The sequence below is a fragment of the Ochotona curzoniae genome, unplaced genomic scaffold, assembly GCF_017591425.1.
Source record: "Ochotona curzoniae isolate NIBS_2020 unplaced genomic scaffold, NIBS_Ocur_1.0 contig_2210, whole genome shotgun sequence".
In the NCBI taxonomy this organism is placed as follows: Eukaryota; Metazoa; Chordata; class Mammalia; order Lagomorpha; family Ochotonidae; genus Ochotona; species Ochotona curzoniae.
This window is the reverse complement of record NW_024465369.1, coordinates 30,467,781-30,490,358: the sequence shown is the minus strand read 5'-3', so window position 1 is coordinate 30,490,358 and position 22,578 is coordinate 30,467,781. Positions and strand designations below refer to the sequence as shown.

Sequence of the window (22,578 nt, the reverse complement as noted above, 5' to 3'; positions counted from 1 at the left end):
TTCTTCATAGGAAATTATGGTAGAATCCTATTACAAATGGTTAGTTGTTATCCCACAGGAATCAGTAGAAAAAATTTTTGTTCCTTTGAAAGACACAGATTATACAAATAAAATTATGATACAACCTAACCTATATTCACTAACTTTAATATTAATTTTGCTCCTGAATTCTATCATTAAATGAATCCACAAGAAACTTTGTACACAAATCAAGGTTTAGATTTTCTGATCTCAAATTTGGCTTGCTATCTCTCAAGTGTTCATTACAAGATGATGACTCAGCCCTGCCCCCAAGGAGAGCTGGATACTGCTGCAGGTCTCTTCTACAATGTTGTACCCATCTCCCCACTAAACTCTGAACAACAGAGAACAGCGATTTTTGAAATTTTCATCTATCCCCTCAAGACCATGCTACATGATAGGTTCCCCTATTATAATCATTTTTATAAACGGAAGTGAATGAAGTTCTGAGGGTTTATAATTTGTTCCAGACTTTTCTGGCACAATCTTGGTTCCCGATTTTACTTGTCCCACCCCAAAGCATACATGTACATTCATATTTATCAGATTTGGCTTGGATTTTTCATGGCATACTATCAGTCATTATGAAACCTACACCCTGATTTCAGTGAAGCAATAATCTTGCTTGATTTTATTTCCTTTTCCTTTGGATGTTTACTTTTTGCAAGCTTCGGTGTTGGGGCGGGGAAGGTAAAAGGTCATCACACCAATTATATCCACTATATTATCCTCTTCAAAAACCAACATACAGTCTAGAAGGTAGGTCAGCAAAGAACACAGGATGGTTCCTGTTCAAAATGATCTGTATTTATGAAAGATTTCCATTCGAGGAACAAGGTGCTTTTTTTTTCTAACAGAAATAGAATTAAGTCCAAACTTAGTCACACATTGTATGTGGCAGTAACAATGCAAAGTCAATTCTACTCTGAAATGAGTCAAGCTCTTGGTAAACAGAAGATTTTTATGACAGCAAGTAAAGATATTTTGGAGCAGAAGGGAGGGTGGTTCTAGATATTCAAAGGAGACTGTGGGAAGAAATGCCCATGCCCTTAGCTTGCAAGCAAAACTGGAACTGCCTCTAGGCTTCAACCCCTTCAATAGGCTTCATGCCAACTGGGATTCGCCACACACACACACACACACACACGCGCGCGCGCGCACACGCACATGCACACACACATGCCATACTCTAGGTGAGTTCCACTGCTTGGGACCATCTTCACTTTATATTCTCTTTCTCCATCTGGTCCACAAAATATCCTTGAAAACTCAGCAATATCATCTTCTCAGAAATTCTATTTTACTTCCATCCTGCTTTCCCTTGTCTTCCCTAGGCATATCTAAAACATCAAAGTTGAGCTTTCTCCCATCAAAGTCATTTCTTCAGACGTTTACCTAGAGGTTCTTTCAGTTTCGAAAGTCCAGCTAATTAAAGCATCCAGCCAACATTTACTGTAGTCTTATGGAGTGCCAGGTATTGTGCTGAGACATGGGAAAAGATGATGAAGACACAGCCCAGGACACAAGGTATTAACAATTCAATACAGAGGAAAACGCAAACAGTGAAAATAGCAAGGTCCCAAGTGCTCTAGGAGAAAACAACTAGAAACACTGCAGGTGTAGCAGGGAGAAACGAAAACATTTAGCCAGTCTCTCATAACCAGGAGTGGGAAGAGGGAAAGAAAGAACGTGATAACAGGCAAGCAAACATCAGACTGTCTTTCCTTGTCAGTTGCAGTAACATATCATGTTCTTGAATTTTTTCCAACATTGTACAGCTGAAACAGTACAAGTCCCTGGGTTTAGGCAGCCATCAGCTATGTGGTGTTACATCAATTACACCATCTCTCCTTGATTCAGTTCCCTCATGGGTAAAAAAAAAATTTTAATACCTAATATATTATGTAAGGTTGTTATTTCAACATAAAAATTCCACCACAGTATCTCTAATATAACACAACTTAAACAAATATCCCCTCTCTCCTCTCTTCTCTGGGTTTAAGTTTCACACTATAATTAAGTGCCCACTACCTCTGCAAAAAATGCCAACTATTACATAATAATACATAAGCTGAAAACATGTAATTTCCATTACCCCTGTGGGTAAATTGAAGTTAGATAGGAATTAGAAGAACCTTAGAAAGCTGAGCAATATAGTCAAGAACTGAACCTTTATGTGGATGTTGGTATTAATCTTGACCAGTGCGTCTTGACACACTGTGTGACACTGCACCAATCACCTCATTCATAACATATCCTCTTCAGAACAGTGGTGCAAACTGGTTCTACCTAGTTAAGCACTAAGAGCAGTTAACAGCTTCCATCAGGCAGCAGTTTCTAAGAGGCTGTATACAGGAAATATAAGATACAATACAGAGTGGCCAGATCAAAACAGTCATGCAGACACTGTCAACAGCTCAACTCAAATGTAAAATCAAAGTAATTGGTGGCAGTGCTTTTAGCTAAGTTTTCTGTCACAGGAAAGGCTTCTGGTGCATTTAGATTTGGAATGGCTTATAGAGAAATCTCAAAGATCTGTTTTCCAAACAGTCATTTGGAATCTGCTCCAATCCTCCCAATCAGAGAATTAGCCAGACACCCTTTTGCCAAATTCTAATGCCCAACCTCAGCACCATCACCACCTTACACACAAACAGAATTACTGCTTCTATTATCAGGTGCCACACTAAAACATCAAGAATCATGCACAATGTGCCAGCTTTCAAGACCACTGCAATTTTTTTTTTTAAGATTGCTTTACTTACTTGAAAGCCAGGAGCTTCTTCCAAGTCTCCCACATGGATGGCAGGGGCCCAGATACTTGAGCCATCCATTAGCAGTAAGCTGGATTAGTTACGGAACATCCAGGACGTGACCCACTCCCATATGGGATACTGGTATTACAGGCTGTGAATTAATCCACTACATCACAGTGTCAACCCCAGCAGTATCACAATTCAATTAGTAATGTTTAAGCATTCTTTTGAACCTTCTGTCTGCCCCCTTGCCAAGGGATGTGGTCACTATGAGCTAATCATAGAATGACCAAGAGCAGAAAGAAATCAAGCACTGACTCCAGGCAAAAGGCACTTGCTTCTGTGTAGCAAGCAAATGTAAAGGTGGATGGGAGGGGGGGCCAAAGGACAGGGAGAGAGGGCAGGCCAGACTGCATTGCCAAGAGAAGACAATAAGGGCAGGCTTCTCAGCACAAGAGCCAAGATCCAGAGCAACCCAGCCTGTTGCAACAAGGAGAGAATACTAAAAATGAGCCATTTCACATAAATATTTCAGGTTATGACTCTCAAGCCAAGGAATAGTGCAATTTTACCAAGCAGAATCAATTGCCTCCTGTGAATCCCACCAGATTAGAACTTCAAGTTACTCAATCTTACAACCTCTTTGGAGGAGGAAGCAGCCACAAGGATAACACATGATTCATTTATTTCCTCCAATTTTCAGAAGGACCTTGGAAATAGGAGTTACCATTTCTCTTTGACTCATGCCAGTACATGAATCAGGTACATTTGATTCTCAGCCTCCTATTTGTTTAAGATCAATTTCCTTCTTAGCCCTTAGTGCTTGTGCTGTGTGTGGGAGGAAACCAGTAAATATCACAGTTAACAGCAAACTCCTACAGCCCGAGGCCATGCTGACCTCCCAAGGATGATTAGACTGTCCTGGTCCTGGCAGAGGTGGCATCACTCAAACCAGTGCCACCAAGCATCAGGCTGTGTTCCTACCTCTTTCTCTTCTGGTAGAGAGAAGCTGTGCTTTCCACAGAAGCACCTGGGCAAATTTTTAAACTGCATGGTTCAAAGCCATTCACTGTGTGTTCTGACATTTGTCATGTGGAGCTTCAAAAGCTCTGGCTTTCAGAAACACAGCAGGCACTCTTCCCTGCTGAAGTAGGACACCGTCCCTCATCCACTCCTGTCACCGTGCCACACAGCAGTAAGCCAAAGGCACAGAGGCTCTGAACTCACACTGGCTATGCATCTTTTCCTTGCATGTGAGTAATGCCCAAGTCAGTAGTTCTGCAAATTCACATGAATTCTGACTCCTTGGGGTTCCACGGAATAAAAGCATCTTGTTCTAAATGGAGAAACCACTCCTCTTACATCTCCTTGGATCTCTACTGCCAAAATGACAGCACCAGAACCACCTCAGTGGGACAATGAACCTGTGGCTCTGGGCGGGCAAAGGCTGCCCTGCTGGGGCACGGCTGTGGAAGACTAGTAACTATTTGTTGCTGCTAATGTTCCAACAACTTGAGTAACAAGGGACAACCGATGATGCTGAAGGTGGCTAATCTGCACTATATGCTTCCTATTAGCAAGGCAGCTTTCTAAACACTTAGCATATATTAACTCACTCGGTGTCCATAAAACTATGTAGTAGGTACTGTTCCTGTGGCTATTTTACAAATACACAGGTTCATGTTAGATTGGCTCTATATCTCTTCCAATTATCCCACTGTTTGTTATCAGAAAGGAGGCATAAGTCCAGACTGCACATTTCCTAAGCTCACTCCCTTCACCACCGCACTGAACTGTTGGTTCTGCCATCAAGAAAGTTTGTAAGGGCTGGCATGGTGGCTGCACTGGCATCCCATATAGGAGCTATATCATGTCTTAGCTGCTCCACTTTCAGTCCAGCTCCATACTTATGGCATGAAAAGTTGCAGAAGTCAGTTCAAGTTCTCAGACCCCTCCACTTACGTGGCAGACCTGGAAGAAGCTCCTGGCTCAGGCCCAGCACAATGGCTTACTCTGTAGCTAAAATCTCACCTTGCATGCCTAGGATCCCATATGGGTACTGGTCTGTGTCCCGGCTGCTCCACTTTCCATCCATTTCACTACTTGTGGCCTGGGAAAGCAGCAAAAAGATGGCCTGAAGCCTAATCAGCTTAGCTCCAACCATTGCAGTCACTTGGGCAGTGAATCAGTGGATGGAAGCCTTTGTTTTCTTCACTCTGTAAATCTGCCTTTCCAATAAAAATAAGCCTTGACTACTACTACTAATAATAATAAAAAGAAAACAAATCAACAGCAGCAACTCTTGGCTCCCTGCTTTGGACTGGCTCAGTCATTTGGGAAGCAAACCAGCAGATGGAAGATATCTCTGCCTCTCCTTCTTTCTGTAAATGCAAATTCCATTTTTATTTAAATAAAAATCAATTTAAAAAATTTAAAAGCCTGGTAGTGTAACACAAATTACGTATTTTATATTTGCTTACATGTTGTTCTGTTTTCCTCGAAATACTTGGTGAGCACAGGTTAACCTCAGAGGTCCACAAGTTCTCTCTCTGTTTCTCTGTTTCTCTCTCTCTCTCTCTCTCTCACACACACACACACACACACACACACATATCCCAGAGCTACCCCAGTCCACATGTGCCAGCAGCCATAACCATCTGCTGTTACAACTCCCTCTCTGATTTAAACCTATGCCCTTCCACAGCTTCGTAGTAATTCACAAGCCACAAGCCTTCTGACACTGTCCCAGACTGGGACACCCCAAATTGTGTGAAGTCCTACCTTCCATGAAAATTAAATTAAATCATAAGAGTAGGACCTTAATCCAATGGTTGCTGTTTTTCTGAGAAAGACCAATAAAGAGAAAACAAACCCAGTGTGTGGTCATTCATTATGAAAGCCTGGGGGTGGGGGACAATGTGGGAGAGCAGAGGTCTCATACCACCACTGACTTCTACAAACCAACTCCAGGACCTGTTCAGATAAAATGCGGTATATATGCAGAGTTTATATATATATTTCTCTTTTGTTTCTTTAATATGACTATAAAGTCAGCACATTATAAACATTCTACAGGTACATTTCTTAATCTTTTAACATGCAAAACTGTGTTAATGTTTTTGTTAGATTCTTCTTGTTAATGTGCTATTGATGAAGTATTTGGATATTGTGTCCTAACCCTTTCCTCATAAGCCCCATATTATTTTGTTTTGTTCTGCTGTATCATTGTATCTATGGGGGCCATTCTGACCACAGTTAACCTTCATAGTTTGAAGGCCCTATCTCTAAATATAGTCACATTGGAAGGTAGGGCTTCAACACAAGAATTATGAGGTAGACAGTTCAATCCATAAATGTATTAGAAGGCTTGTGCAGCTGCATACACATCACAGCTAACATACTGGCACTGAGAAATAAATGGCAAGGATCCTAAAGATAAACCATAAAACACAATGAGTCTAGACCCTTCTGCAGGTATTTAGAAGAGGTTGGTTCTATAAAACAATAATCTCAATAAGGGCAAGCACCAAGTGCAGCTATACATCCTATGTATATGCGATTTTTGCAAGCAGAATTGTAGAGCGTGGGAAAGCATGATACAGAATAAGTGGTGAATGTCAAAGTACTTTTTCTGGGAAATTTTTCCTCAAATCTCTATGAAAACTATAGATAAATTTATGTATCCTCTTCTAAAGTTCTTCATGCTTCTGCTCTAAATCAGAAAACTTTAAAATAGATGAAACAAACAGAAGGGTTGGCATTCAGATGCAAAAAAAATGACAATCAATTGTTAAATAAGAATATTAGTTATTGCTCAGTTATTGCTCTATACATTTTGTCTCAAGATCATCATTATTGAGAAATATACATTTTTAAAAAGTCTTTAGAAATTCAAGAAAAACTGACAAGTCAAATGTAAGTAGAGCACAAAATTACTTAATATGCAGCCAGCCTGACCAAGGTATGGCCTATCTGATATTTTTAGCAAAAATCTGTTTTCCTTAATTAGCCAGTACACATGAATTAGAGGCCTTGCCATATGCCATGAAGGAATGTGAGAGGCTTGGTCTAAAAGGAAAACCTGAGTTCACTTGCCACAGATGGTAGGTCTGGAATAGAAATTGGGAACCAGGTTTCAAAAGCTTATTCAAGGCAAAAGTAGACTGCCCATGATCTAGTTCATCAATCTTCAGAATTCTGTAGTGACAGTGGTATGGCCTGGAGAATACTGAAGCTGCAAAGAGTGCCTAGCTGGGCTAAATGAAACTGTACACCAATAAGGCACCAGGTCCCAGGCATACTAGAAATGGGCACACCAATTATAGAACTAATCTAACATTGCTTTTCACTGGAAAATCCAAAGAAACTATGACTACGGAGAGCACTAAGTGACCACACTCCCTTTCTCAAGTAGCAAGAGCCACTAGTGTTGACTCTGATACAAACTCTAACTGGAGCCCAATCCAGCTGCCATCTGTTCATACTTGTATGGTCCTCAAGTTGAGAACTGCTTTAAATTTTTTTAATGGCTGAAATTTTTTTAAAACAAAAACACTTTATGACACATGAAAATGATAAATTCAAGTTTCGGTGTCCATAAATAAGTAGTTTCTGGGAACATAGCCTCGCACATTTGCATTGATTCTGGTTGCTTAAGCGTGACAACAGCAGAGTTGCAATTCCAACAATGTCCCATATGGTTGGAAACTGAACTGAATATGTACAACACACAGACTAAAGACTGGTTTGAAATAAGAGAACATGAGAGATTCAAACACTTGTACAACCTCACTCCTCCACTTCTGTCCCATATATCAGACTTTATTTATGTGTATGTGTATGTGTGTGTGTGCACGCACTTTACTTAACAGCAGAAACCAGCACTGCAGATACATCCGAGCAAAACCCAGCCACTTGAATGTAAATTTGTAACAGGAAGAGCAACCAAGAAACACATTTCATTTCTCACTGAAGTATCCTGACTCGAACGGAATCAGAATTAAAACAGAGCCTCTTTACAGAAATGAAGTCCTAATTTCAAATGCTTCCCAGGTTTGGTCAGTTTGCTGCCACTATACAGACATATGAAATAATGCTGCAAATGGAGATACCTGTACTTTGCATGCACTCTAAAATAAAATTCCCTGGGCCTGGCAAGATAGCATAATGGTTAAAGTCCTTGCCTTGGATGCACCAGGATCCCATACACGTGCCGGTTCTAATCCCAGCAGTCCAGTTTCCCACCCAGTTCCCTGCTTGAGACCTGGGAAAGCAGTGGAGGATGACCCAAAGCCTCTCACGTGGGAAACCCAGAAAGAAGTTCCTGGCTCCTGGCTTCGGATCGGCACAGCACCGGCCATTGCGGCCACTTGGGGAGTGAATCATCAGATGGAAGATCTTCCTCTCTGTCTCTCCTCCTCTCTGTACATCTGCCTTTGCAATAAAAATAAATAATTCTTAAAAGATAAATATAAAAAATCCTAAATAAAACAGTATCTTAGGCTTTCATCTAATACAACACAGGGTCCATAACTTCAGTACCATATGGAGCAAATTTCAATTCAAGTAAATTCTTCTTCTTTTCTTCTCCTTTGTTTAAGATATTTTTATTTGAAGGACAGACCTACAGAGAGATGGAGAGACAGAGAGATCCACACATTGCTTTAGTCCCCACGTAGCCACAACAGCTAGAGCTTACTTGGTTTGGCTGGAGCCAACCCAAAGCTGGGAACCAGAAGCTTCTTCTGGGTTTCTGACATAGGTGCAGGAGACCACGTACTGGAGTCACTTCTACTATTTTCCCAGGTATTTTTTCCGAGGAGGCTGGGTCAAAAGTGGGGCAGCCAGGACATGAACTGGTGCCTATATGGGATGCTAGCACTATAGGCTGAGGCATAGCCTACAACAGCAAGGCACCAGCCCTAAAGTAAATGAATTCTCTAATCTATAAAGAGTGAATATGTGGTATCCTACATTTTTAGGTTATCATCTTGGAGAGTTTTCCATTTAGCCAGCTGAATATTACTGTAATATGGCCAGATACAATATTTACTCTGAGAATTTTGCTGTAAAATAGACTTTCCAATACTCAGAAATAATGAGCATAGAAAGGGCATGAATGAAACAGAAGTCATTTATCTTAATATGGTATCTGTCTCTTATTTTATCTGGCAAGTACTTCTTACTGTAGACATTATTTAGTTTATATAATCCTGAATAATTTAAAAAATATGATTCTGATACAACTCTCAGACAGAGCGGCTTAGTCATAGCATGATCCAAACCAGCATCAGCTTTCATTCCGAACTGCCTTCTCCTCTAACAGGCCTCACGTGGCATCTAGCTTTGGTAGATTCTTTGTTCTTCCTTAAAAAGCATGATTTCAATTGCCAATAAGAATGGAACTGCTTCTGGAAGAAATATCCATCAAAATTGACATAACTGTGACTGACATCAAGCCAAAAGGCAAAAAAAAAAAAAAAAGCACACATCCATGTTTGAGCACTCTGCTCAGTTCATTTGCATTGCATGGATGTGCCAATAACTGGACATGTCAGCAGATGCCTACAAACACTGTTTGGTATGATCTTGGCATTATTTCACACATGCAAATGATGAAACACAATTTACCTAAAAGGATCTGTATTTGCTAGGGCAGTAACTTACATAAGAGAAAAAAAAAAACACCTTTTTTTATGGTTAAACCCCATATCTACAATCCCTAAATTTTTATACTCTTGCTTTTTCATGTCAATTTTACTATTTCTGAATTGAACAATCTCTTTATGCTAAAAACCAAGAATGTATGTCAGAAGCACTTGGGATATTTCTTCAAAAGTGCCGCCTACATGTCCAAGCCCCTCCTGTACTGTCAGGCAAAATCGGAACTCTCCAACAGGGGCCACTATGTGCACTTTGAGAAGCTCACCAGGTGCTCGTGAGAGCCATCCTTAGTCAGAACAGCAATCTTATAAGTTGTTTTTTATAGCACAATAACACACAGGTGCATACATATACCGATTCCATTATCCCATATGATGTTCTCCAAATTTTCTCCTTTGCCATTCCATTCTTTCTTCTGAATTTCTGTCCTTAATTGCCCTGGCTCTTTCCATAGTCAGTTAATTTTCCAAGGCAAGTTTTATGGTAAGTCAGTGTCTATTAGGCACTTTTCATTTGTGGAGACAAAGTGGAAACTGAAACCAACAACTTCTTCTCAAACAACTGACATTTTAACACTTATTTAATACATATTCATTTAGCTGATTACACAGCTTGAGGCAAGTGCTGAGAATAGAAAAATGACGTCCAGTCCTTGTATTCTTCAAGGAACAGCCATGCTATAACTGATGTGAAAGCAGGAAGAAATATTAATAACAGTCATCACATATAGAAGTATGTATGGGGGTATGTGTTTCAGTGTTCAGAAACCCTTAGTAACACTAATGACAATGGCTACTCACTACAGGCCCAGCAGGCAGGCCTCAGTTCAGAGTGGGTCAAGGATTTGAGGACTAGATAGTAAATCAATGGGAGAGGTGAAGGAAATGGGTGCAGCAGGTCAGGAATACCATGCAAAGCCAAGCAGGAAAGAGCAGACAAGAGGAACAAAACAGGGCTCTATAAAAGAAAGAGCAGATTATGGACCTATAAGTATTTCAAGAAGAGATTTTAGTGTGTGAGGGTTTACAGCAAATAAAAATCAGATGAATATAAGATAAATAATGAGAGCTATGAGAGTGATCAGATTCTGGGCTATTAAGGGTAGATTTGCGAAAAACTTAATAGAATTCATGGCTGATGGGCTTGACTTTCCAGCTTGTGACTCATGGAGGCTTACAACTAGTAGCAGTGGAGGGGATGTCAGGAATGCAAGCAAATCAGAGTTGCCAGCTATAAGTAGAACAATACATTAAAGAAATATCTGAATACATAACATTTTATACATAGTTTCAGAAAAAGGCAATAAAAGGGAATGATTTCTACACAGAGAGTGGAAGCTACACTAAGAAAAATGAGACATTGAATGGTCAATATGGCGAGATAACACATTATTGGGCAGATGGGAAATACAGAATTAATGATACAAATAAAAGATTTTGGAAAGACAGGAGAATCTACTGGAAACCAAAGGAAGAATTGTGTCCCAAAACAAGTGACTTGACTCTACTTTGTGCAACAGAAACATTGGAGGCATTGGCACTGAACCATTTGTGAGAGCACCAACAACTCCATGTGCCCTAAGCCAGTTTATCTTGTCTTCATTCTTTGAAGACATTGTCCTTACCAATCATTTAACACATGTGTCTGCTTCCTTTTAATAGTTATCATTGACTCATAAACACTAAGACCTTACAAAAAGTTTTTGTAAAACTGGAATTAATAGATGGATTTATTTACAATATTTAGTTTTTTGCATAGCATTTTCATAATATTCATTTTCCATGGATTTTAAAGATGCCTTATGTCTCATCTCACTGACACTATTCTAATAAGTTTCCTGAGGAATGAGATCATGAGTTTGAGAAAGACTGGTGTAAACGCAGTATAGCAGAAAGGAACATTTTTACAGGAATCAGTTGGAAGCAGGGAACACACGTTGGAGGAGTACACGCATGTGAAGACACATGCCGAGCTCCATAGTTCAATAGTGAATCCCAGGCCCTTTGGACTTGTAGTAGTGGCAGGAAAAGGAAACAGTTCTGGCTTTTGATCAGAGACTCATATATCCTCCTTTCATGAACTGACACTACATATAATTATGGGAAAGGCTTTGCAGATTGCATCTATTAGATTGCTTTCCTACATTTTACAAATATTTTGACTTTACAAAGTTTCTCTTTATGCTCCCTGTACTGACCTACAACTTAAGAATCTTTGATATTATTTTGTCTCTCATTCATTTCCTGTACAGAATTAGAATTCCTTCTACATTCTAGACTGCAATAGTTAAAATAGTTTTTTTTTTTTGCATAACTGAAAGTTAACCTTAAAAATGCAACATTAACTCAAAAGAGAAAAGAGACAGCAACTTAGATGGTTCCACCAATGCAACTATTGTTCAAATTACCATGTGTCAAAAAGCTCCCTAAAGAAAGAACTGTTAGAGGAGGAATCACATTCCAGAAGATGGATAACAAATGGAATAATGACTCTCAGAGCAGAATTTTCCCTTTCAATATTCCTTCCTCTGGTTTTCCTATAAATTAGTGCACTGAATATCATTTCCTCAAAATATCACTATGCTAGAATAGTTCTCTGTGGATTTTTTACTATTTTTAGCAACCTTGTAATTCATACACCACAACATTCACGTTACAGAAACTCATTCCATTGCTGTCCTTTAAGTAATTCCTCATTAAACTCGCCGAGAATTAAGATAACAATTTCTTCTCTAGGAACAGACAACATTGCCATAACCTAACACTGCATTCTAGTATCTCAGTTTTTACCAGTGGAAAGAATGTGTTGACTAAGTTTCTCTATTAAAACTCAAGCGATGGGCATGTCTAATGGCAGATATTTCTTGCTACGTCCAAAGATGGCTAGGAGGAACTACCTACCTACCATGACAGACTTGTAATCTTTGCTTAGGTTGTAGGAACTCCCTAGAGGAGTGTATGGCATTTACCACATCCAAAATGGAAATTAAAATTTCTATCTAATTGCTGTTCCACAACTGTTTTCCCACCAGATGGCATGCTTTCTAAGGGCCTCATGGATCTGTTATTCTTCATTCAGGTGTGGCATGATATGTAAATTTTCTTTCAAAAAAAAAGACAGTGACTTACATGCTTTCACAGAACCTCGTAAGAGTACTCGGCTTTTCCTGGTTGCGTCTTTGTCGAAACCAGCGCTGAATGCTTCGCACGTCCCAGTCCAGTTGTTTGGAGAGACCTTCCAATCTCTTTTCATCAGGATGCTATGAAATAAGAATGAGAAAAATATTTTCAGTGAATTTCCATTTTCACCATAAATAATATGCCCTTGGTTATGTCTGAGATTCTCCCCCTCTGTTTACTATCTGCTACTGAGATTTCTAGGTTTAGCCATGAGGACTTAGTCCTTCCACTAGTACCATAAACACAAATACCATGAGGTTATTCAGTATCAAACAACATAGATGGCACACTAGTGCTAGCATTCCTTATTAGCAATGTGCTTCCTAAGAGAGAAAAGTCAAACTCAGTCAGATCCACCAGCTTTCCAGGGAGGAACCTAATGCAAGTGATTGTAATGCTAAGTTCAAATACTTCTCTCGGGGGGGAAAAATGCTATGTCCAACGATCACATCAGGATGATGTAAAACATGGAAAAAATCCTCCAAATGCCTCACATTTATTTTAATCAAGCCTCCGGTACTATTTCCATCACAAAGTATGTTTTCTTATTTTTTTTTTTTTTGCTTCCTCCTTTCTTAAATTCTTTACACATCCCCCTTGTATTTTTTTAACCATATTCCCCATCACATTTTTTACACTGATCATGCACTAATTAAAAAGCATACTTGGTTAAGAGGGAAAAAGCTGCCTTGAGGTGACAGAGTGTAATTCCTTACTTCCCTGAGTCTCAGTCTACATTGTTTTTTTTAAAAAGCACTGATAATCAATCCAAATGAGTTTGTGATAAAACCCAAGTGGGAAAATGTAGGCCAATAAATGTTATCGACCAATTTTCAATTGCATACATACGTATAACAATTTTAGTAGTAATCCATACCATCTGCATTTTCCCTCTATGTTTCTCTTAATTACGTGGAAGAGAGAAAATTCACTGCCTACAGGAGGAGAATTCATCATTTATTCCAATTTATCTTCTAAATTCTTCATAGAGAACGCATTCACCTAGATCACAAGTTAAAAAAGAAAGATCTAACATTTCACCTCAAACTTTGTTCCCACACTCTTAGCTCCCACTCTTTCTTTCCTATCGCATAACTACAGTTACTAACTCAGTTCCTTTCAAATTATGTACAAATATAAGCAAATTTGAATACATATTCCTTTTATTTCACATATTCATTTATTGGAGTGAAAGAGTTACACTTGATCTTAGTCAAAGAACCAAGAAGGAATACAGTTATGTATCCACAGGGAGAGACAGAGAGAGGTTTTCCATTTACTGGATCATTCCCCAAATGGCCAAAATGGCCAACGCTGGAGCAGACCACAGCAGGATCTCTCATTTGCTTACACAGCCCCAAGCATGTGGCCATTTTCTACTGCTTTCCCAGGCAAATTAGCAAAGAGTTGGATCAGAAGTGGAGCAGCCAGGACACAAATGGGTGCCTACATAGGACACCAGTGTCATAGGGCATAATTCCAACTCCAGTAGTACATGTATCTACTTTTCTACACAAGTAACTTTGTACCAGAGACAGTATTCTGGACTTTGAGCTTTTCACTTGTCAATGTATTTACTAAAATTTACAAATCAGTATGTGGAAAGCACCCACATTTCTTTTGTGGAACTGAAAGGACATACCCTAATGTACGTATCCATGTTCCTATTAATGGACATTTAGGTAGATACTGAACTTCCGCTGCTCTAAACAATGCTGTAGTCAATAACCTTAGCATGGGACATTCTGTGCAGGGTTCTGTGCAGAATACATTTCTGCAAGTGAAAGTTGTAAATTTAAAGGTCTATGTATCTATGATTTGCTTCAATTTAAGTTTTTTTTCTAATGATTTTACAAATTTATACTTTCATATGTAAGACTACTCTTCTTCACTGATTAGGACAATTGAAATTTTGTACCATAAGTTGCATATTTTCTAACCAGTATGTTATTTGTGTTTTGAAATTTTCCTATGGTATATTTTGCTTGTTTGATATACCCAGAGGTTTTAAAATATATATTAAATTCATTAACCTTTTCTGCTATAGTTTCTAACTGTGGAATTATCACCAGAAAAACTTTCCTTACTTCAGCGTTCAGATAATTCTGCTAGTTCTCCTCCTAATACATTAATTTTATGATTTTTACATTTATTTTTATTTATCTGAAGAACAGAGAAACAGAGAAAGACAGCCAGACAGATACAGAGGTATTCTATTCACTTTCACTGGCTTATTCCCCCCAATCCAGCAATGATCAGAACTGGGCAAGGTCTGCAGCTGGGAACCAGAAACACAATCCAGGTGCTACACAATCCTCCTGCAGAGGGTGATCCACACCCCACTACCTGAGGCACCATCTGTTGTTTCCCAGCGTGTGTCTTAGTAGAAAGACAGAATTCATGGTCAGAGCCAGAAACTGAACCAGACTCTAAAATGAACCCAGATATCTTCCTGGGCATGTGAGCCACTGGGCAAAATGCCCACTTTTGGGTTTTCATTTTCACATTCAAATCTTAAGGACATCTGGAATATAGACTCGTATTGAGTCTAAAGTGTAAGTCAATTTTCTTCGTTTCCAACTGGTGGCTACTCAATATCCCAGACCATCACTCAGCACTTTCCCTTCCAAATTCTACATCCATTCTTCCATTCATGTGCCAGTACTCTATAGTTAGCTTCTTAAGAAACTTCTTCTATTTGAATTTGAAAATTAATTGACCTATTTTCAAAATAACCAAATGGCCAAGCAGGCAAATTTGCTGGTATTTTCAAACAGATCACACCAAGTTCTGAAAATAATGTAGGGTAAACTGGAATCTTTATTCAGTTGTCTTTTCTGTCTTTAAAGGGTGTTCAAATTATGTCCCACATAAGTCCTGCACATATCTTTTATGTTGATTTCAAGGGATAAGATCCTTTTGAAATTCCTATTTTGAGTAAAGTAATTTTTATATCTTTAAATTGATTATGATTTGCATATATGTGAAGGTCTGCTTTCAAGCTACTAATTTTGAAATAAAACTTCACATTATTGGTGGCAGCTTTCCATTTGGTTCCTTTGATTTTCCACATACACAATCACAAAATAGTACATGACTGAGATGTCAGCTCCAGACGAAGGAAATCTTCAGTATCTGTGGTATCCAAAACACAGCAGTATCCAAACAGCTCATGAATGAATGAAAACATTTAAATAGTAATAGCTGTCCCAATTTCTTCCTAATTTTTATTACCTTTCCCCTCGCCCTCTCGTCTACATGCTAATTGAATGCAGAATTAAGCACAGAGTGAACAAGAGCCATTTCTCTTTGATCTGTTCTTCACCGGGAACATCTTAAATTTTCTTAGTAAGCAAGGGGCAGACTGGGGACTGAGAAACAAGTACGTTTGTCATGTGAAAGAAACCACATATTCCTACTCAAATAATCTTAATTAAAAAGATATCAGGTTTCATATCCATGAAGTATGTATATTTTCTGCTCAATTTGTCAGTAACATGATCCAGTATATGAATGAATTTTTAAATATAGAATCAAAGAGCAAGCCTTATATCTACATTTGTAGAATAAATGCTTTTTGGTGATGAAAGATAATGCTTTTCATGTGTTGCCATTATTCATCTTTCTCCACCAGTGAAAACCCAGAAGCAGTCTGCTAATTTTTTCCTTATTTAATAATTTTGTCACCAATATTAATCAGTACAATTGGTCTCCAGTCTGATTTTTTTGTTGAGATCTTTGTTAGGTTTTGATATTAATATGTTACTGCTACATTAAAATAGAATTGGATGCCTTCATTAATTTCCTGTGCTTTGAAGTATACTGAGAGTTATCTGCCCTTTAATAATATGCTAGAATTCTTTATCATAAGGCAGTTGTTCACTTTCTTGATAGAAGTAACCATTTTACTACATCTAAATATGTAAAAACATACTGTACTCCTTAAATATATACAATTAAAAATAAAGTAGATGGAAAAAATAAAATGTTTTATATAAATTTTAGGCCTTCACATATTTTAGAATTGCTAATAACATTGCAATAAAAAGATACATACAGCAACTTGTTCAGAAAATATTTTCAATGCACAAAACAGGAAGAGTCCTTTTGTGAGGACATTTGAATTTGGTCCTTTTTACAACCGATCTCTTTGGACCATGCTCCCCTGTCCTCCCCAACACACAGGAAATTATATTTTTTCTGCAACAAACCTATTATACCAAACCTTATCCAGTTGTTTCCTGTCCTAGTCTCTGTAGTTCTGAGTAGTCTGCAAAAAAAACTTTAGCTCCCAGTTCAGGACTGAGCAGCTATACCCATCCAAGGACTCAAATTTAATCATCACACAGTAGAAAAGTGTCTTTATAACAGCTGGCACAGCCTGCAAAGCGAGCACTACCTAAACCCTGCAGAAGTGAGCACTACTCCTCAAAAAAATTAACCCAGTCCCTTGAGAAATGCATTAGCCCCTTTCAATGAGCTCATCACCTGTTAAAGACCCCTCCCCCTTTTCCCCCAGCTCTCAAAATGGTTACACCAGGAAAAAATTTCAACATGAGCTTTGGAGGAAAGTACACACTCACATACGCAATGACACCCAGATAACAGACACACTCATTTTCTCTCTGTGCTTGGCAATTATAACACTAGTATTTGTGCATGTTTGTTTCTTCCTCAATTGGTTTAGTTGACATTCTATTAAGAAAATTCAATCGATAAAGCAATTTGAACAAAAATGCTTTAGCTCTATAGTTTTGCTAACTCAGTACTTTTGAGCTTTATCTTTACTTGTTTCTCTTTTCTGCTTATCTCCACTTATTTGGCTGTTTTTCCTACATTTAACTCTACAGTTAATTTCATATGTATGAATTTTTTAACTGAGCACTGCTTTGGCACAGTGCTTTCTCTTTTACAAAAAGCTAACATTTATTTACTTATTTATTTGAAAGGCAGAGGAAAAGCGAGAATGAATCTTCCATTTGTTGCTCATTCCATAATTGGCTGAAACAGATAGGGCTTAACCAGAAGCCAGGAAATCCAGGCGGACCACATGGTTGGCAGGGACACAAGGACTTGGACTACAACCACTACCCTTCCCAGGTATGTTAACAGAGATCCAAGTAGAGTAGCTGGGAGTCTGATCAGTACTTGGATATGGGATGCCAGAGTCACAGGCAGCTTATGCTGCTGTACTACAATGCTAGCCCTGTGCTTTTGCTACTGCTTTAGAAATATTCTAGATGTTACTTTTATCCAAGAGGTGATTAAAATAGCATTTCCAAATTTTCAAAAGGCAAAAACTTTTTTAAAATTTTTCTTTTTAATTTATAAAATTATGTCTAATTTAAAAATGTATTATAACATAGTGTCATTTGTAAATATTTAATAGGCACTTAAATTTTTTACAACCCGAATCTAAGGCACTAAATGTATTCCTCAGCTCTTCCTCCTTAACTCTGTATATTAGAGTGTTTATATTCTTGAGTAGGCATTGTGAATTGGTGGGCTAAATTGTTACTCTGGATGCTCACATCCCCTTCAGAGTGCCAGCCCAGCTCCCCTTATGTAAATCTCCTGGGAAAAGTGAATGATGGCTCAAGAACTTGAGTTCCTACTATGTGTGGGGCAGACCTGGGTGAACTTCCTGCTCCTGATTCAGTCTGGCCAAGTCCTAGCTGTTGTAGTGAGCTGGAGAGTAAACAATGGTGAAAGTCTTCTCTCTGATCTCTCTCTGTGTCACTCTTAAAGAGAGAGAGAGAAAAAAATGTCTTTACTCTGTTTTGTAATTTGATCATCATTTCTGCCATAACCAGTGAAGTTTGTTACTATTATATTTCTGTTTTGCCTTTATTTCCTATTATTATTATATAGACACTGAATTCTATGTATCCATATTAATTACTATTTAACTTCATTATAAATTATATCTTGTGGCAATAAAAAGCATCCCATCTTTATTTCAGTGAATGCTTCTATGTTTACCTAGATATTTTCACCATGCTCTGATTTTGACTATTTTAAACCACTTGGACTTTAGGAGTCTCTTGTATACTTTACCTGTGCTTGAAGTTGTTTGCTAGGGATCCTATATCAAAATACACAAGCCTGGGGGCTTAAAGAAATAGGCTCAAAGAAATGAGGGCTTAAAGATGGGCACTGAGAAATTTATGTGTCATGCTTCTGGAGGCTGGATGTCCTAGATTCCAGTATCAGAGTACTGGAAGGGAAGGATTTATTCCAGACCTTTCTCCGTGACTTATAAATGACAACTCTTTCTATGTCTTCAGAGGAACTCTGTTTTCCCTACCATCTATCCATGTCCAAATGCCCTCTATGCACAAGGACTCCAATAATACCGGATTAAGAACCCCCAATGACCGTACTTTAACTTGCTTACAATATGAAGACTATCTCCAACTGAGACCACAGTTTAAAAACACAGCAAGTCGTGATTTTAATGCAGAAAGTAACAAGGGGTCACAATGCCACCCAAGCAGAAACCCTCAGCTGGAACAGATTTTATTAGGTGAATGAAACCCACTAACCCACTTGTATATATTAATATGATTGATTACTTTTGTGTAGTCCTCTCCTTTATGGTCTACTTTTTGTTGGGATGATTGTTAAAAACAAACAAAAACAACAACAAAAAACATGTAACCATGTGCTTTTCTTTATCCTTCCTTAACAGTATAATTTTTTTCTGGTGGTTATCAGCATAATATTCTCTTCTGCTTTTTTCCCCTAATAATTTGGTATGAGCATATGACTTTGTCTTTCTTCATGCTTTCTCTTCCACCACCCAATACTGGTCAATAATATTATCTTTCTCATTGTTTACTCTTGTACTATCCAACATGTTTCCTTGGCTTATCAGCTTTAAATGATGGGCTTTGGCGCTCAACTGCTCAACTAGTAGACCATTAGAGATTACACAATCAGTGAATTTTGGTGCCTCCCACCTTCCTTCCTTTCCCCTCACTCAGTTCCTGTGACATGTAGCATTTCCACAAAGTAAAAATGTAGAATGTTAACAATCTGTTCTATTTTCATACCTCATTCTGTCTTAGACCTATTGCTTAAATATAGCCAAAACTCATAAATCTTCCTAATAAGCTCTAAGTTAGATAAAATTATCAATTCAATACGTCATTCAGAAAAACTCATGGAACAATTTGCCTACATTTTTTTCATGTTCATGAGTTTGTTGCCTTTGCACAATAGAAGTCATTTGCCTAGATATAAAATTCAGTCCACATTTTCCTCAGAAATACTGAAACTTCCGCTACAGCAAAGCCTGAGATCACGTGATAAAGTCATTTGATTTTCTTTTGGCTACTCCAAAAATATCTTCTTTCAATTTACTGTGCTTAATAATTCTAATAGCATAAATCTTAGTGTTGAAATTTCTGGATCATTTTTAACGCATTTCTATTAACATCAAAGTTAAACTATTCAGGGGAAATTTCTTGAATAATAACTCAATATTTGTTTTAATTCATTGCTCTATTTCATCTTCCCTAAGAGAATTAAATTACAGAGCTGCTGGATCTGCTTGTCCTGAGTATTTAAGCTTTATTCTTTTAAAGATTTATTTATTTTGAAAGTCAGCATTAGACAGAAAGAGAAGTAAGTCCTCCATTCACTGGTTTATTCCCACTTAGCTGCATTGGCCAGGGCTGGACTACACTGAAGCTAAGAACTTTACAGGGATCTCCAATATGACTAACAGGGGCTCGAGAAGACACGGGCCATCCCTCACTGTTTTACCCAGGTCGTTAGCCGGCGGGTGGACCAGAAGTGGTGCAGCCAGGACATGAACCAGCATCACAGGTGATGCCACCTTCATAGGTGGTGATTTTATCCACTACATCACAACACTGGTTATCTGCATATCTAAATTTACAGCTTTTTTCTTGTTTGTTTCACTTACTCCATTTTGCCCTGTTGTCTGTGCTCTCTGCAGTTTTCTGTCTTCTTGTGTTCTTTCAAACTTTTCTTTTTGTGTTTTTCTGACACTCTATAGACTAACGTTTCTTATCTTATTATTTGCTACAGGTAGTGCAGTCACAGAGAATCCCACAAAAGGAGGACCCACATTTGCACATTAAAGTTTTGTGGCTACCATCTTGATATTTTTTCTTAATTTTATCATGCATTCTGTTTTGTAAGTGAAGTCCAAAAGGGCCGTGCTGCACATGGTTGCAGCTTAGCCTACATCCAGGCCTATGACTTCTTCCAGATGGGTTCAGTTGCCCATTACTGAAACCCAACATCTATCTGCCATCCTCTCTTTCACCTATCTGAGGATTGCTGCTACCTTCAACCCACAGCATGGGACTTGGTTCAAGCAACAAAAGTGGTAAGATTGGGTGTGTACTCCCTAAAGAGCCATAGAAGCAGTCATCCAATGGGCAGTGGCTCATCAGAGTGAGCTCTTGCCCATCCCTGATCCTGGTACAAAGGCTACAGGGCCCTTGGAGAACATCTGGCCACCATGGACTGGACCAGTGGAGTTGCAGAGAGGGAAGAGGTCTGCCTTAACTTCTGTATCAAGTGATTCAAGGTAGTGTATCAGACAGTGTCTGGGGTAAAATAAAATTGGGGGAATTCAGCAGACGGTGGGCTGAATTTTCATTTGAATACAATAAGAGGCTCCAGGCATCCACATGATATTCCCATTTGCCCATGAGTATATCCCATGCTTGAGAGGATATAACATTTCAAAGCAGAAGAAAAGCACTTTGACAGGGTAGAAAAGAGAGCAGAAGGGAGGGAAAGGGCTTAGTATTTTTGTCCCCATGATGGCATTTTTCTCATGCTTTTGGAACAAGAGGTAACACATCTTCACTCTGCATATGGATTCCATACACTATGATTTTATGCTTTTCTTTTTTGAGGGAAGGAAGATAACTAAGCCCTTCTAATAAGGTCCCTCAGAACCATGGCCAAAGCCAGCCTACTGGATGATCACTCAAACACATTCTTGCCCCTTTGATCTAGGGCACCAGCCTGACTCTTCCCATTCTGGTCAATTGCTCTGTTACATTTTCATCTCACAAATAAGACCAGAGAACTTCAAAGAACACATGGAAAAATGGTTCCAACTTTTGCTGTTTTTATATTTAAAACATGAGGCTTCTGCTTCAATCATGTAAAAACTTGCAAAGGAATCACCTTGGAAACCAAAAGAACATGATCATTAAAATCAGCTTAGAAGCAAAGAATCTTCAGAGCAGTCCACCTGACTGCAAAGCTTTTCATTACCTTTATGGAGGAACTTCTCCCCAAATCACCATAAACATAAGGCAAGGCAATTAAAAAGTTCACTGAAGGACTTCTAGAGGGAGGCATAACATTTGGGTAGGAAACTCTCTGTTATTAATTTAGAATACAGTGTGTGGAATGTATCCACAAAGATAATACAAATATGTTGTAATCACATTAAACGTAAATCTGATAATGAGCCCTTACAACTATACTTTTAAGAGAACTTTTTGCTGTAGTACAGTAATACAACTAACCAATAATGCAAATTTTTCTAAATATGTTCTTACGTTTTGTACCACAGGATATGTGTTCCCTAAGGTTGAAGCTTAGTCATCTAAAACCAATGAAACCGCATCTCCTAAAACTCAATTCATTCCACTCATCTTTCTAGCAGATATGTAAGAAACATTTGGTGCTTTCTTATACTCTTTCAGGGAAAATATTTTTTAAAGGGTTGGAGGGACCCTAGAGAATCTCGTCAAAAGACCATAAAATAAGTATTTAGATATTTGAATAAATCGTTGTAATATAAGAGACAACTAGTGTGGAGAGCCAGCAAGTCAAATAGCAAAAGAAGAATGTCAGTTTGCTTAACAGTGTCAAACCACACCTGAGAAATCTGAGTAATTCTCCCAGGGAAACAGAACAGGAAAATGAGCCATTTCATACATGCCACATGGCACTTCTCA

At 38.5% G+C, this 22,578-nt stretch overlaps 1 protein-coding gene across 2 annotated transcripts in view; it reads right to left on the bottom strand.

Annotated features, from left to right (window-relative positions):
- CERS6 (ceramide synthase 6) overlaps positions 1-22,578 on the bottom strand; it is a 278,575-nt gene that overhangs the window by 181,315 nt on the left and 74,682 nt on the right. For both annotated transcript variants that reach the window (XM_040971676.1, XM_040971677.1), the window contains exon 3: positions 12,569-12,699. In XM_040971676.1, the coding sequence (XP_040827610.1) occupies positions 12,569-12,699 (131 nt within the window). The remainder of the gene's footprint in view (positions 1-12,568; positions 12,700-22,578) is intronic.